Source organism: Ictidomys tridecemlineatus, chromosome 6 (genome assembly GCF_052094955.1).
Source record: "Ictidomys tridecemlineatus isolate mIctTri1 chromosome 6, mIctTri1.hap1, whole genome shotgun sequence".
NCBI classification, from domain to species: domain Eukaryota; kingdom Metazoa; phylum Chordata; class Mammalia; order Rodentia; family Sciuridae; genus Ictidomys; species Ictidomys tridecemlineatus.
In genome coordinates this window covers 165,450,054-165,466,187 of record NC_135482.1, presented here as the reverse complement: position 1 = coordinate 165,466,187, position 16,134 = coordinate 165,450,054, and the positions used below count along the sequence as shown (strand labels likewise).

The 16,134-nt window shown below is 36.1% G+C and overlaps 1 protein-coding gene across 1 annotated transcript in view; it reads right to left on the bottom strand.

Moving 5' to 3' along the window:
- LOC101966628 (phosphatidylinositol 3,4,5-trisphosphate 3-phosphatase TPTE2) overlaps positions 1-16,134 on the bottom strand; it is a gene marked incomplete at its 5' end in the record, with an annotated part of 50,366 nt that overhangs the window by 27,320 nt on the left and 6,912 nt on the right. The window contains 3 exons of the mRNA XM_040281567.2: positions 1,012-1,100; positions 1,208-1,289; positions 2,123-2,183. Coding sequence (XP_040137501.2) covers positions 1,012-1,100; positions 1,208-1,289; positions 2,123-2,183 — 232 coding nt within the window. The remainder of the gene's footprint in view (positions 1-1,011; positions 1,101-1,207; positions 1,290-2,122; positions 2,184-16,134) is intronic.

Below are 16,134 nucleotides of genomic sequence, written 5' to 3'. Positions count from 1 at the left end.
CCTTACACTTATCTTGGTAAGTTCAGGAAAACATGTTCACTAAAACTTATCATACATTCATGACTTTAAAAATTAAGAAAAACTGAAATTTCCTTAACTTGACAAAAAAAATCTACAAAAATACCCACTAAATACATCATGTTAATGATGCAATGTCTTAGTATTCTCTTTGAGGGCAAAAACTAAAAAAAAAAAAAAATTCCTACCATTCACTGCCTCCATCTAATAATGTGCTTCAGGATATAGCTAGTATAGTAAGAAAAGAAAACGAAATGAAACATACAAGGATTAAAATAGAAGTAACAAACTTTCATATTTGTAGACTGGAAAAATCCAACCAAATTTACAGGCAAACCTCTAAATGTAAATAAAGAATTTAGGAAAAATGCTAGATATGAAGTCAACATTAAAAAATCAATAGCTAAATCAAGGATGTAGACTGAAATCTTCAGAATAGTTACTAAAAGAAAAACTGGGATGGGGGTGTATCTCATTGGTAGAGTGCATGCCTAGCATGCATAGGCCCTGGGTTCTATCCCTGGCACTGAAAAAAAAAAACAAGTTAAATACCATTTATATTTTGACAGATATAAATTGGCAATTTAAAAATGAAAAACCCAGGGCTGAGGTTGTGACTCAGTGGTAGAGCGCTTACCCAGCACGTGTGAGGCATTGGGTTCCATCCTCAGCACCACATAAAAATAAATAAAATAAAGGTATTGTATCCAACTATAACTAAAAAATGAATATTAAAAAAATGAAAAACCCAAATAATCAATACTCAAAGGCAAATATGCTTGACCTTCTTTAGCTTTTTTTACCTTGCTTTATTCCTTTCTTTACTCTTTCCGGCCCCTTCCTTACTTCCTTTCCTTTTTTAGTCTTAAAGCTAATATTTTAAAATGTTAAAACTACTATACTGATTAATAGCAATGTTTATCTTGTTCTTGTACCTCTATTTATCTTTTCAATGTCTTTACAAAAAAGGAAATAAAAGAAAAGCATTATTACCTTTGCCTCCCTTACAGTGAATCACTAGGATATTTTTATCATCTTGAGCCATCCACGCATTTGCTTCCTTGGAGAACACCACCATCTCTCTGATTTTAAATGTAAGATTTTCAGTTGAATTAAAATATTTTTTTTAAAAAAATCAAGCCCGATGTATTAACTCTTTTTTTAATAGTCAATGTGGAATAAAACTTACTTCAAAGTAGGGACATTATGATCATCAATCATGATTCTATGGATCCTATTATGGAAGTACTTAGGATCATAACTTCTTTCACCTAAAATAAAAAAAATACATATGTCATATCTCTTTTCCTAATAACATAGTAAATGATGAAGTTATGAATAGTTTGAATTTTCCTTTAGAAATTCTCTATCTTCAGAAGAAGCTTTTTGAGTAGCTCTTACTGCTCTAAAATGATTGTAGAGAATCTCAAAAACATAAAGACAGAAGTGGTTTGTCCATAGCAGGTATTCTACATTTGAATTAGTTTTGTTTAATAGATTCCCTTTTAGCTTTCTAGAAGGCTACTCATTATATAACTGTAGGATAATTAGAAACCAAGGAGTAGAGGAAAATGTAGCTAACCAAAATGGTTGCCATTGAAGATGTTTATTTTATAATATACAAGTGGAAGAAAATAACATGAGAGACAGAGTGGTAAACTAGAGTATAATCTGTTTTCTAAAGGGTCGTTTAATTAATTAATTTATTTATTTATCTATCTATCCCATTAGTTTCTATGTTTTCATCAAAACCCACTCCTGAGGGTTAGAGAACATGTTTGTCTAATTGTCTAGTGTCTTCAACACAATTTGTAAGGGAAAACAGATTTTCCTAAACCTGAACACTCGAGCAGACCTTCCCTAAAATTGTTTGCCTCCATTCCACCTCTTCGGTCCCACAAGGCCTGCTTCCCTCAGAGCAAACTATGCTGTTGAACTAACTTTTCCTACAAACAGGGCAGCACAAGATGAAGATTTTTTATTTTATCAAATTCTCCACCATTAAATACTTATGATTAAATATAATGTAAAAGTGGAATCTTCTTCTTATATGCAGTAATCTGTTTTCTATCTATATTAACAAAGTATTGAGTCATATACATACTGCATAGATTATACACTTGATAGTGGTTTTCATGCTTCAAGTCTAAGAATCGTGAAACTTCCTAAAAAAGACAGACACAAATTTTATATATCCATGAGTAACCTAAAATGATTATTAATTTTTATTCACCTGTCACTGGTAGCTTCAGGGAAATTCAAGACATATGAGGGTATGTGCATTCTAAATCATATGTAACCAGTTGATTATTTTCAAATTGCCCACAGAGCCAGCTTGGCTACTTAAATTAACCTGTACTACACATAGACATTGTTTAAGCTACCAGAGAAGGAAACTGGCTGGTTAATTAGCTTAGGTAAATTTCTTTCAAATCATTAATTCATGGCAAGTAATAAATGGTTGCTATTCAAATCTAATTCTGAATAGATATCTCCTATATAATTACCTAGATATTACAGTCTAAGCACTATGTAAATAAATAAGCATAAATATAATATAGTTGTGTGTGGCATAAATGATAGAAAATGATAAATTATATCAAATTTTAGATAAGTGATAGAAACATGGAGAATGTTTAGCTTATCTGATTTTTATGTTATAGGGCTGGGGTTGTGGCTCGGCGGCACATCGCTCGCCTCACTTGTGTGGGACCCTGGGTTCCATCCTCAGCACTACATAAAAATAAATAAATAAAATAAAGGTGTGTGTCCAACTACAACTAAAAAATAAATATTTAAAAATATGAATATGTATATATGTGTGCATATGTGTATGTACATAAATGCATAACGTTTAAAACAAGAAACAAATAGTAGTTATTATTGAAAATAGAGTTAAGACCACCATATTAATCCAATAATGTTTCTAGAAAACTTATCTACCTGAAACATGCACACACATATTTCCGCAATAGAAAAAATAACTGTCACAACATTAAAAAGCTGATTAGTACCATCAGAGCGTGTTTACTGGCTTAATATTTAAAAAAAAGTAAACTAAGCTATCAAACTAATCACATTGTAAATTAGTTATTTCTATGTCAGAAGGAAATGATAAGTAAAAAAGACAAACACCTAGAGTCTGCACAGAATGGGAGTTTTATACACTTCAAAAATTCATGTGGACTTGCAAGGTAGGCGGACCTGCGACCCACGGGCAGGTCAGGCCCAGCAACTGGCGGAGTGACAGAGCTGCCCCACGCACCTGCAGGGTAGGCGCACCTGCGACACACCAGCAGGACAGGTCCAGCGGCCTGTTGAGGGGCAGGCCCACCCCCTCCCCCAGTGCCTGCAAGGTAGGCAGGACTGTGACCACCTGCAGATCAGGCCCAGCAGCCTGCTGAGGGGCGGAGCCGCCCCCTCCCCCTGCACCTGCAAGGTAGGCGGACCTGCGACCCACGGGAAGGTCAGGCCCAGCAACCTGTGGAGTGACAGAGGTGCCCCACGCACCTACAGGGTAGGCGCACCTGCGACACACCAGCAGGACAGGTCCAGCGGCCTGCAGAGAGGCAGGCCCGCCCCCTCCCCCAGTGCCTGCAAGGTAGGCGGGACTGTGACCACCTGCAGAGCAGGCCTAGCGGCCCGCCAGCGTGGCAGACAGATCACCCCAATTGGAGGAGGATCACAGCCATTACCTGCCCTGCAAGGGAGATTTTTCAACTATACAAGAGCAATATAAATAAATAGAGGGAAAATTTCAAAAACACAACAGTTTCACCAAGCAGAAAGAAACGCCAGCAGTATGAAAAGACAAGGAAAGAAAGGACCACAAGTCATGCAGGTCAACTCAACTTTAGAAGAGGTAATAGCTGCAACAGATGGAATGTCAGATAAAGAGGTCAGGATATACATGCTTCAGATGATCTAGAGTCTCAAGGAAGACATGAGACAGCAAAATCAGACAATGAAAGATCACATTGACAAGGAACTACATAAACAAATCCAGGAAGTAAAAGATCAATTTCACAGGGAGATAGAGGTAATAAAAAACAAACAAATAGAAATCCTAGAAATGCAGGAAGCAATAAACCAACTTAAAAACTCAATTGAGAATACTACCAGCAGAGTAGATCACATAGAAGATAGAACATCAGACAATGAAGACAAAGTATTTCAACTTGAAAAGAACATAGACAGCTCAGCAAGTCTGCTAAGAAACCATGAGCAGAACATCCAAGAACTATGGGATAATATTAAAAGACCAAACTTAAGAGTCATTGGGATACAGGAAGGCACAGAGCTCCAAACCAAAGGAATAAACAATCTATTCAGTGAAATAATACGAGAAAACTTCCCAGACTTGAAGAATGAGACAGAATCCCAAATCCTAGAAGCTTACAGGACGCCGAATGTGCAAAATCATAAGAGATCCACACCTAGACACATTATAATGAAGATGTCCAACATACAGAATAAGGAGAGAATTTTAAAAGCTACAAGAGAAAGGAAGCAGATTACATTTAGGGGTAAACCAATCAGGATAACAGCTGATCTCTCAACACAGACTCTGAAAGCTAGAAGATTCTGGAATAACATATTTCAAACACTAAAAGAAAATGGGTTCCAACCAAGAATCGTGTATCCAGTGAAATTAAGCTTCAGGATGGAAGATGAACTTAAAACCTTCCACGATAAACAAAAGTTAAATGAATTTGCAGCTAGAAAACCATCTCTTCAAAAAATCCTTGGCAAAACACTACAGGAAGAGGAAATGGAAAATAACATTGAAAACCAACAGAGGGAGGTAGGACAGTAAAGGGGGGACAATAATCAAAGAGGAAAACAAATCAGGTTTAGCAGCATTAATAAACAAATATAGCTGGAAGAACAAACCATATCTCAATAATAACCCTAAATGTTAATGGCTTAAACTCACCAATTAAGAGACACAGGCTAGTTGAATGGATCACAAAACAAGACCCAACAATATGCTGCCTACAGGAGACACATTTGATAGGAAAAGAAATACATAGACTGAAGGTGAAAGGTTGGGAAAAATCATATCACTCATATGGACTGCGGAAACAAGCAGGAGTGTCCATACTCCTATCAAATAAAATAGATTTCAAGCCAAAGTTAATCAAAAGGGATAAAGAGGAACACTACATACTGCTCAAGGGAATCATACACCAACAAGACATAACAATCATAAATATATATGCCCCAAACAACGGTGCTCTATGTTCATCAAGCAAACTCTTCTCAAGTTCAAGAGTCTAATAGACCACCATACAATAATCATGGGAGACTTCAACACACCTCTCTCACCACTGGACAGATCTTCCAAACAAAAGTTGAATAAGGAAACTATAGACCTCAATAACACAATTAACAACCTAGACTTAATTGACATATATAGAATATACCACCCAACATCAAGCAGTTACACTTTTTTCTCAGCAGCACATGGATCCTTCTCAAAAATAGATCATATATTATGTCACAGGGCAACTCTTAGACAATATAAAGGAGTAGAGATAATACCATGCATCTTATCTGATCATAATGGAATGAAACTGAAAATCAATGATAAAAGAAGAAAGGAAAAATCATGGATCACTTGGAGAATGAACAATAGGTTACTAAATGATCAATGGGTTTTAGAAGACATCAAGGAGGAAATTAAAAAATTCTTAGAGTTAAATGGAAAACACAGACACAACATATCAGAATCTATGGGACACATTGAAAGCAGTTCTAAGAGGAAAAGTCATTGCTTGGAGTTCATTCCTTAAAAAAAGAAAAAAATCAACAAATAAATGATCTCATACTTCATCTCAAGATCCTAGAAAAAGAAGAGCAAAACAACAGCAAAAGAAGTAGAAGGCAAGAAATAATTAAAATCAGAGCTGAAATTAATGAAATCGAAACAAAAGAAACAATTGAAAAAATTGACAAAACTAAAAGTTGGTTCTTTGAAAAAATAAATAAGATCGACAGACCCTTAGCCATGCTAGCAAAGAGAAGAAGAGAGAGAACTCAAATTACTAGCATACGGGTTAAAAAGGCAATATCACAACAGACACTTCAGAAATACAGAAGATAATCAGAAATTATTTTGAAGCCTTATACTCCAATAAAATAGAAGATAGTGAAGGCATCGATAAATTTCTTAAGTCATATAATCTGCCCAGATTGAGTCAGGAGGATATAGACAACCTAAACAGACCAATATCAATTGAGGAAATAGAAGAAACCATCAAAAGATTACCATCTAAGAAAAGCCCAGGACCGGATGACTATACAGCAGAGTTCTACAAAACCTTTAAAGAGGAACTAATACCAATACTTTTCAAGCTATTCCAGGAAATAGAAAAAGAGGGAGAACGTCCAAATTCATTCTACGAGGCCAACATCACTCTGATTCCGAAACCAGGCAAAGACACTTCAAAGAAAGAAAACTACAGACCAATATCTCTAATGAACCTAGATGCAAAAATCCTCAATAAAATTCTGGCGAATCGGATACAAAAACATATCAAAAAAATTGTGCACCATGATCAAGTAGGATTCATCCCTGGGATGCAAGGCTGGTTCAATATACAGAAATCAATAAATGTTATTCACCACATCAACAAACTTAAAGATTTAAGAACCATATGACCACCTTGATAGATGCAGAAAAAGCACTCGACAAAGTACAGCATCCCTTTATGTTCAAAACTCTAGAAAACTAGGGATAACAGGAACATACCTCAACATTGTAAAAGCAATCTACGATAAGCCTCAGGATAGCATCATTCTGAATGGAGAAAAATTGAAGGCATTCCCTCTAAAATCTGGAACAAGACAGGGATGCCCTCTCTCACCACTTCTGTTCAACATAGTTCTCGAAACACTGGCCAGAGCAATTAGACAGACGAAAGAAATTAAAGGCATAAAAATAGGAAAAGAAGAACTTAAATTATCACTATTTGCAGATGACATGATTCTATACCTAGCAGACCCAAAAGGGTCTACAAAGAAAATATTAGAGCTAATAAATGAATTCAGCAAAGTGGCAGGATATAAAGTCAACACGCATAAATCAAAGGCATTCCTGTATATCAGCGACAAATCCTCTGAAATGGAAACGAGGACAACCACTCCGTTCACAATATCCTCAAAAATAATAAAATACTTGGGAATCAACCTAACAAAAGAGGTGAAAGACTTATTCAATGAAAACTACAGAACCCTAAAGAGAGATATAGAAGAAGACCTTAGAAGATGGAAAAATATACCCTGTTCATGGATAGGCAGAACTAACATCATCAAAATGGCAATATTACCAAATGTTCTCTATAAGTTCAATGCAATGCCAATCAGAATCCCAACAGCATTTCTTCTAGAAATAGATAAAACAATCATGAAATTCATATGGAAAAATAAAAGACCCAGAATAGCAAAAACAATGCTAAGCAGGAAGTGTGAATCAGGCGGTATAGCGATACCAGACTTCAAACTATACTATAGAGCAATAGAAACAAAAACAGCATGGTACTGGTACCAAAACAGGCGGGTGGACCAATGGTACAGAATAGAGGACACAGAAACCAATCCACAAAATTACAACTATCTTATATTTGATAAAGGGGCTAAAAGCATGCATTGGAGGAAGGATAGCATCTTCAACAAATGGTGCTGGGAAAACTGGAAATCCATATGCAACAAAATGAAATTGAATCCCTTTCTCTCACCATGCACAAAAGTTAACTCAAAATGGATTAAGGAGCTTGATATTAAATCAGAGACGCGGCATTTGATAGAAGAAAAAGTTGGCTATGATCTACATACTGTGGGGTCGGGCTCCAAATTCCTCAATAGGACATCCATAGCGCAAGAGTTAACAACTAGAATCAACAAATGGGACTTACTCAAACTAAAAAGTTTTTTCTCAGCAAAAGAAACAATAAGAGAGGTAAACAGGGAGCCTACATCCTGGGAACAAATCTTTACTCCTCACACTTCAGATAGAGCCCTAATATCCAGAGTATACAAAGAACTCAAAAAATTAGACAATAAGATAACAAATAACCCAATCAACAAATGGGCCAAGGACCTGAACAGACAGTTCTCAGAGGAGGACATACAATCAATCAATAAGTACATGAAAAAATGCTCACCATTGCTAGCAGTCAGAAAAATGCAAATCAAAACCACCCTAAGATACCATCTCACTCCAGTAAGATTGGCAGCCATTAGGGAGTCCAACAACAACAAGTGCTGGAGAGGATGCGGGGAAAAGGGTACACTTGTTCATTGTTGGTGGGACTGCAAATGGTGCGGCCAATTTGGAAAGCAGTATGGAGATTTCTTGGAAAGTTCGGAATGGAACCACCATTTGACCCAGCTATTCCCCTTCTCGGTCTATTCCCTAAAGACCTAATAAGAGCATGTTACAGGGACACTGCTACATCGATGTTCATAGCAGCACAATTCACGATAGCAAAATTGTGAACCAACCTAGATGCCCTTCAATAGATGAATGGATAAAAAAATGTGGCATTTATACACAATGGAGTATTACTCTGCATTAAGAAACGACAAAATCATAGAATTTGGAGGGAAATGGATGGCATTAGAGCAGATTATGCTAAGTGAAGCTAGCCAATCCTTAAAAAACAAATGCCAAATGACTTCATTGATATAAGGGGAGTAATTAAGGACAGGGTAGGGACGAAGAGCTAGAGAAGAAGATTAACATTAAACAGGGATGAGAGGTGGGAGGGAAAGGGAGAGAGAAGGGAAATTGCATGAAAAGGGAAGTTGATCCTCAGGGTTATACAAAATTACATATAAGAGGAAAGGAGGGGTAAGAGAAGAATAATACAAGTGGAAGAAATGATTTACAGTAGAGGGGGTAGAGAGAGAAGAGGGGAGGGGAGGGGAGGGGAGGGGGGACAGTAGAGAATAGGATAGACAGCAGAATATATCAGACACTAGAATGGCAATATGTAAATCAATGGAAGTGTAACTGATGTGATACAGCAATCTGTATACGGGGTAAAGTTGGGAGTTCATAACCCACTTGAATCAAACTGTGAAATATGATATATTAAGAACTGTGTAATGTTTTGAACTACCAACAATAAAAAAAATTCATGTGATGTTTTTCACTCAAATAAAATCCAGATACAAATGAGAAATCAAATGTAAAACCACCCAAATATCTCTGAGAAATTTAAAATAAATTTGAATTTATTTAATTTACCTCCTAGCCAAATTTAAATAAACAGTATTCAATTCTTTGGATAAAGTGTTGAGTAAATGGAATAGCAACAGGTTTAGGTTTGACTTTGTAAAAACGGGCAACTTCTGTTTTAAAAAATGCCACAACAGGGCTGGGGATGTGGCTCAAGTGGTATCGTGTTTGCCTGGCATGCGTGTGGCCTGAGTTCGATCCTCAGCACCACATACAAATAAAGATGTTGTGTCTGCCAAAAAATAAAATATTAAAAATTCTCTCTCTCTCTCTCTCTCAAAAAAAATGCCACAATAAACAGGGGAAAAGATTTATCATTAAACTCAACTGAATGGCAACCATGCCAAGTGTAATAAATTAATAACTCATTAATTTAATTTAAATTAGTAACTACAATTTTAAATAGTACCTTTTCAACCAATAGATAAATGGACCAAAGACCTAAATAACCACAAAAGAGAAAAATCCAATGAATTAACAACCTATGTAATATACAGCCTTGCTGATCAAAAGTGAAAACAACAATGAAATGCCATTTTCACTTATGAAATCAGCCCTTTCCCTTCAAATGAGAAAGTCCAATGCTGGCCAATATGGCATGAAAATAAAACTTTTGATTTGTTGCTATTACAATCCCATGGATTTGGCAATATGTAGTAAGAACCCTAAAAATATTCATATTCTTTAACTAGGTAATTTCACTCCTAGGATTCTAACTAGAAATAGTCTTCTGCTCAATAGTGTTATTTATAATAGTGACAGTGCAATGAAATATCATGCAACCATTAGAATACAGTCTTGAACTGCGTTCTCTCAATAAGAAAATTCTCTCACACACTGGTAAATTTATGTGCAGCTTTTTTAGTATACCCATATATAAGAACAGCATATTTGCTCCTTTGGTGAAAATAATAATATACCTAGGTAATTAAGTTTTAGAGACTCCTTGGATCTCCATATTTCTCTTAATGTCCTCAAAATTTTTTTAATGATTTGATTTTCCAGCATGAGCCCATCCTTGACTCAATGTATAGATATTGTTGCAACTTTTGTTTTCTGATCTAAGTAGTTTACTGAACAACTCTAAATACCTCCTAGCCAAATTAACTGAGAAGGAACACAGGCATCTAGAGAAAAGTTCAATCTACCAAGAATCTACAAAGACCACAATCTGTCACTAAATGGATAATTTGGGTCCTCACCCAGAATAAAGAGTATTCAATTGATTCAAGGCCAAAAAATTAAAAGATAGCCAGGAAGATTTTAGGATTGTAGGTAAGATATATCTGATTTTCCTTAATATTTCAACCTTTGTGTGGGCTAAGTTTACAACCTCATTTTCTGTGAAAGCAGAAAATTTGTCTTTCACCTTTGGGTTTTCTTTTCTTTTCTTTTCTTTTTTTTTTATTGTTGGTCGTTCAAAACATTACATAGTTCTTAATACATCATATTTCACAGTTTGATTCAAGCGGGTTATGAACTCCCAACTTTACCCCGTATACAGATTGCTGTATCACATCAGTTACCCTTCCATTGATTGACATATTGCCTTTCTAGTGTCTGATGTATTCTGCTGTCTGTCCTATTCTCTACTATCCCCCCTCCCCTCCCCTCCCCTCCCCTCTTCTCTCTCTACCCCTTCTACTGTAAATCATTTCTTCCATTTATATTATCTTGTCTTACCCCTCCTTTCCTCTTATATATCATTTTGTATAACCCTGAGGATCGCCTTCCATTTCCATGCAATTTCCCTTCTCACTCCCTTTCCCTCCCACCTCTCATCCCTGTTTAATGTAAATCTTCTTCTCAAGCTCTTCGTCCCTACCCTGTCCTTGTTTACTCCCCTTATATCAAAGGGGTCATTTGGTATTTGTTTTTTAAGGATTGGCTAGCTTCACTTAGCATAATCTGCTCTAATGCCATCCATTTCCCTCCAAATTCTATGATTTTGTCATTTTTTAATGCAGAGTAATACTCCATTGTGTAGAAATGCCACATTTTTTTTTATCTATTCATCTATTGAAGGGCATCTAGGCTGATTCCATAATCTTGCTATAGTGAATTGTGCTGCTATGAACATCGATGTAGCAGTGTCCCTGTAGCATGCTCTTATTAGGTCTTTAGGGAATAGACCGAGAAGGGGAATAGCTGGGTCAAATGGTGGTTCCATTCCCAGCTTTCCAAGAAATCTCCATACTGCTTTCCAAATTGGCTGCACCAATTTGCAGTCCCACCAGCAATGAACAAGAGTGCCCTTTTCCCCGAATCCTCTCCAGCACTTATTGTTGTTTGACTTCCTAATGGCTGCCAATCTTACTGGAGTGAGATGGTATCTTAGGGTAGTTTTGATTTGCATTTCTCTGACTTCTAGAGATGGTGAGCATTTTTTCATGTACTTATTGATTGATTGTATGTCCTCCTCTGAGAACTGTCTGTTCAGGTCCTTGGCCCATTTGTTGATTGGGTTATTTGTTATCTTATTGTCTAATTTTTGAGTTCTTTGTATATTCTGGTTATTAGGGCTCTATCTGAAGTGTGAGGAGTAAAGATTTGTTCCCAGGATGTAGGCTCCCTGTTTATCTCTCTTATTGTTTCTTTTGCTGAGAAAAAACTTTTTAGTTTGAGTAAGTCCCATTTGTTGATTCTAGTTGTTAACTCTTGCACTATGGGTGTCCTATTGAGGAATTTGGGGCCTGATCCCACAGTATGTAGATCATAACCAACTTTTTCTTCTATCAGATGCCGTGTCTCTGATTTAATATCAAGCTCCTTGATCCATTTTGAGTTAACTTTTGTGCATGGCGAGAGATAGGGATTCAGATTCATTTTGATGCAAATGGATTTCCAGTTTTCCCAGCACCATTTGTGCTATCCTTCCTCCATTGCATGCTTTTAGCCCCTTTATCAAATATAAGATAGTTGTAGTTTTGTGGATTGGTTACTGTATCCTCTATTCTGTACCATTGGTCCACCCGCCTGTTTTGGTACCAGTACCCTGCTGTTTTTGTTTCTATTGCTCTGTAGTATAGTTTGAAGTCTGGTATCGCTATACCCCTGATTCACACTTCCTGCTTAGCATTGTTTTTGCTATTCTGGGTCTTTTATTATTCCATATGAATTTCATGATTCTTTTATCTATTTCTACAAGAAATGCCATTGGGATTTTGATTGGCATTGCATTTAACTTATAGAGAACTTTTGGTAATATCACCATTTTGATGATGTTAGTTCTGCCTATCCATGAGCAGGGTATATTTTTCCATCTTCTAAGGTCTTCTTCTATATCTTTCTTTAGGGTTCTGTAATTTTCATTATATAAATCTTTCACCTCTTTTGTTAGGTTGATTCCCAAGTATTTTATTATTTTTCAGGATATTGTGAACGGAGTGGTTGTCCTCATTTCCATTTCAGAGGATTTGTCGCTGATATACAGGAATGCCTTTGATTTATGTGTGTTGATCTTATATCCTGCCACTTTGCTGAATTCATTTATTAGCTCTAATATTTTCTTTGTAGACCCTTTTGGGTCTGCTAGGTATAGGATCATATCATCTGCAAATAGTGATAATTTAAGTTCTTCTTTTCCTATTTTTATGCCTTTATTTTCTTTCGTCTGTCTAATTGCTCTGGCCAGTGTTTTGAGGACTATGTTGAACAGAAGTGGTGAGAGAGGGCATCCCTGTCTTGTACCAGATCTTAGAGGGAATGCCTTCAATTTTTCTCCATTCAGAATGATGCTGGCCTGTGGCTTATCGTAGATTGCTTTTACAATGTTGAGGTATGTTCCAGTTATCCCTAATTTTTCTAGAGTTTTGAACATAAAGGGATGCTGTACTTTGTCGAATGCTTTTTCTGCATCTATCGAGATGATCATATGGTTCTTATTTTTAAGTCTATTGATGTGGTGAATAACATTTATTGATTTCCGTATATTGAACCAGCCTTGCATCCCAGGGATGAATCCTACTTGATCATGGTGTATAATTTTTTTGATATGTATTTGAATCCGATTCGCCAGAATTTTATTGAGGATTTTTGCGTCAAGTTTCATTAGAGATATTGGTCTGTAGTTTTCTTTCTTTTAAGTGTCTTTGTCTGGTTTCGGAATCAGGGTGATGTTGGCCTCGTAGAATGAATTTGGAAGTTCTCCCTCTTTTTCTATTTCCTGAAATAGCTTGAAAAGTATTGGTGTTAGTTCCTCTTTAAAGGTTTTGTAAAACTCTGCTGTATACCCATCCGGTCCAGGGCTTTTCTTAGTTTGTAATCTTTTGATGGTTTCTTCTATTTCCTCTATTGTTATTGGTCTGTTTAGGTTGTCTATATCCTCCTGACTCAATCTGGGCAGGTCATAAGACTCAAGGAATTTATCTATGCCTTCACTATCTTATATTTTATTGGCACCTTTGGGTTTTCTTAAATCTGCCAAACACTTCTTTCTGCCCAGAGTAGCACATTTCTTGATGTAGGAGCAAAGGCACATCTTTACTGGTATGATGTGGCAGTAGTGGCAAATTTGTTGATGCGTCCACCATCATATTTTCCCCCATTAATTCTATGGGTCCCACATCTGTACAATTCTTGCTACTTTGATGAAGCATTTAAACATTTTTCTGCTAGCCAATTTCCCATTTGTGAAAATTTATCCATGCTTTATATACTCATCATTGCCCAAACCATAATTCTAAAACTGTCATCTCTTTGAAGTATAATCATGTGGAATCACATGACTCCTGGACATCATCCTGGAAGTTAAGTATGCTCAAATCTGAATTCTTCACCCTTTAGTCAACCTTGATTTAAAATAGTTCTTATCTATAATATGACATTCACTGTGTAGGATATCCTGTTACCACTGAATATACCGTCACTGAAGTAGCTTCATAGCTTAGTTCTCAGTCTGCCCAGGTAATTGAACTAATAGTTTAGATTTGAGCCTATGCCTTGGCAAAAAAGAAAGACTAATTATTAGTTCAGCCATTAGGTATGCTTTTTTGTTCTTTTTCTTTTTTTGGTACTCAGAATTGAACTTAAAGGTACTCTAACTCTTGCTACATCCCCAGCCCTTTTTATTATAAAATGGGGTCTTTCTAAGTTCTGAGGTTGGCATCAAACTTGTGATCCTCTTGCCTCATTCTCTTGAGTATCTGGGATTAAAAGTGTTTTCACTATGCCTGGCAAGTTATGCTTTTTGTGTGGCTCATGATTTGTGAATTTTATGAAAATAGGTGATTCATCTTTGGATATTTTGATTAAAAATGGTAAAGGGATCAATGACTTATTAGGGTATTTGTCAATACCAAGCAAGTAGCAGTAAAAAAAATGATAGAAACCAATAATCTAGAGACCAGAAGCCAAGAGTAATGTTTATATTTGGATTTACATGCTAAATGATGGTCCTGGGTTTTATTTTTTCTTTTTAATATTTGGTACTGGGGATTGAACCCAGGGGCACTTAACTACTAAGCTATATATTCCAGGCCCTTCTTATTTTTTGAGATAGGGTCTTGGTAAATCGCTGAGGGTCTCACTAAGATTCTGAGGCTGGCTTTGAATGTGCAATCCACCTGCTTAAACCTCCTGAGCCACTGGGATTACAGGTGTACACCACTGTGCCCACTAGGTCTTGGGTTTTTAAAAACACATTCCAGATATTATTAAGTACCCCTAAAATACTAACCACCAAATTTATAAAAAGAAAAAATGGCTCCATTTAGATAAACTGTAATTAACTGACAATAATTAATTCAACATACTAAAAAACATTATTAGCAATCAAGGGATGCTTTACCTATAAGATGATTCTGCCAGTTTGGGGAAGTGAATTAAATTTGTTAAACATGCTCCTTCGACAGTATTATATTTGTTAAATATAGATTACTCTAACTCAATATTTTCAGTTTCATATATTATAAAGTTATGTGAACTATGACTTCCCTGTCAAAATTTCTGGCTCCCAAATTTAAACCTCTTTCTTTTTTCCCCCCTTTTCTAATTGGTGCATTATAGTTGTACATATGGTGGAATCTGTTGTTACATATTTGTACATGCACACAATATAATTTGGCCAATATCATTCCCTAGTATTTTCCCTTTTCACTCTCTTCCTCCCTCCCTCTGTTCCCTTTCCTCTACTGTACTGATCTCCCTTGATTTTCATGAGATTCCCCCCTGCATCCCCCTCCCACCTTTCCTTTTCTTTTTCCTCTCTAGCTTCCACATATGAGAGAAAATATATGACCCTTGACCTTCTGAGTTTGGCTTATTCACTTAACATAATGCTCTCAAGTTCCATCCATTTTCCTGAAAATGATATAATCTCATTCTTTTTATGGCTGAATAAAACTCCATCGTGTATACATACCACATTTTTTGATCCATTTATCTGTTGATGAACACCTATGGTGGTTTCATAGTTTGGCTACTGTGAATTGTGCTGCTCTAAAACTAGATTTGTATGTGTCACTATAACATGATGACTTTAATCCTTTGGAATAAATATTGAGGAGTGGTACAGCTGGATCATATGATGTCCCATGCCTAATCTTTTGAGGAACCTCCATACTGATTTCCATAATTGTTGTACTAATTTACTCCCATTACCAGTGTAAGGGTTCCTTTTTCTTCACATCCTCTCCAGCATTTATTATTGTTTGCTCTTGATGACTGCCATTCTGACTGGAGTGAGATGAAATCTGAATGTAGTTTTGATTTGCATTTCTCTAACTGCTAATGATGCTGAATACTTTTTCATATATTTTTTTGGATATTTGTATTTCTTCTTTTGAGAAGTGTTAGTCCTCTCTTTTCATTTGTACTTTTTGATATTTAGAATTTTTAAATTCATGTAAAGTGGATTTTGTAGAATGTAATGT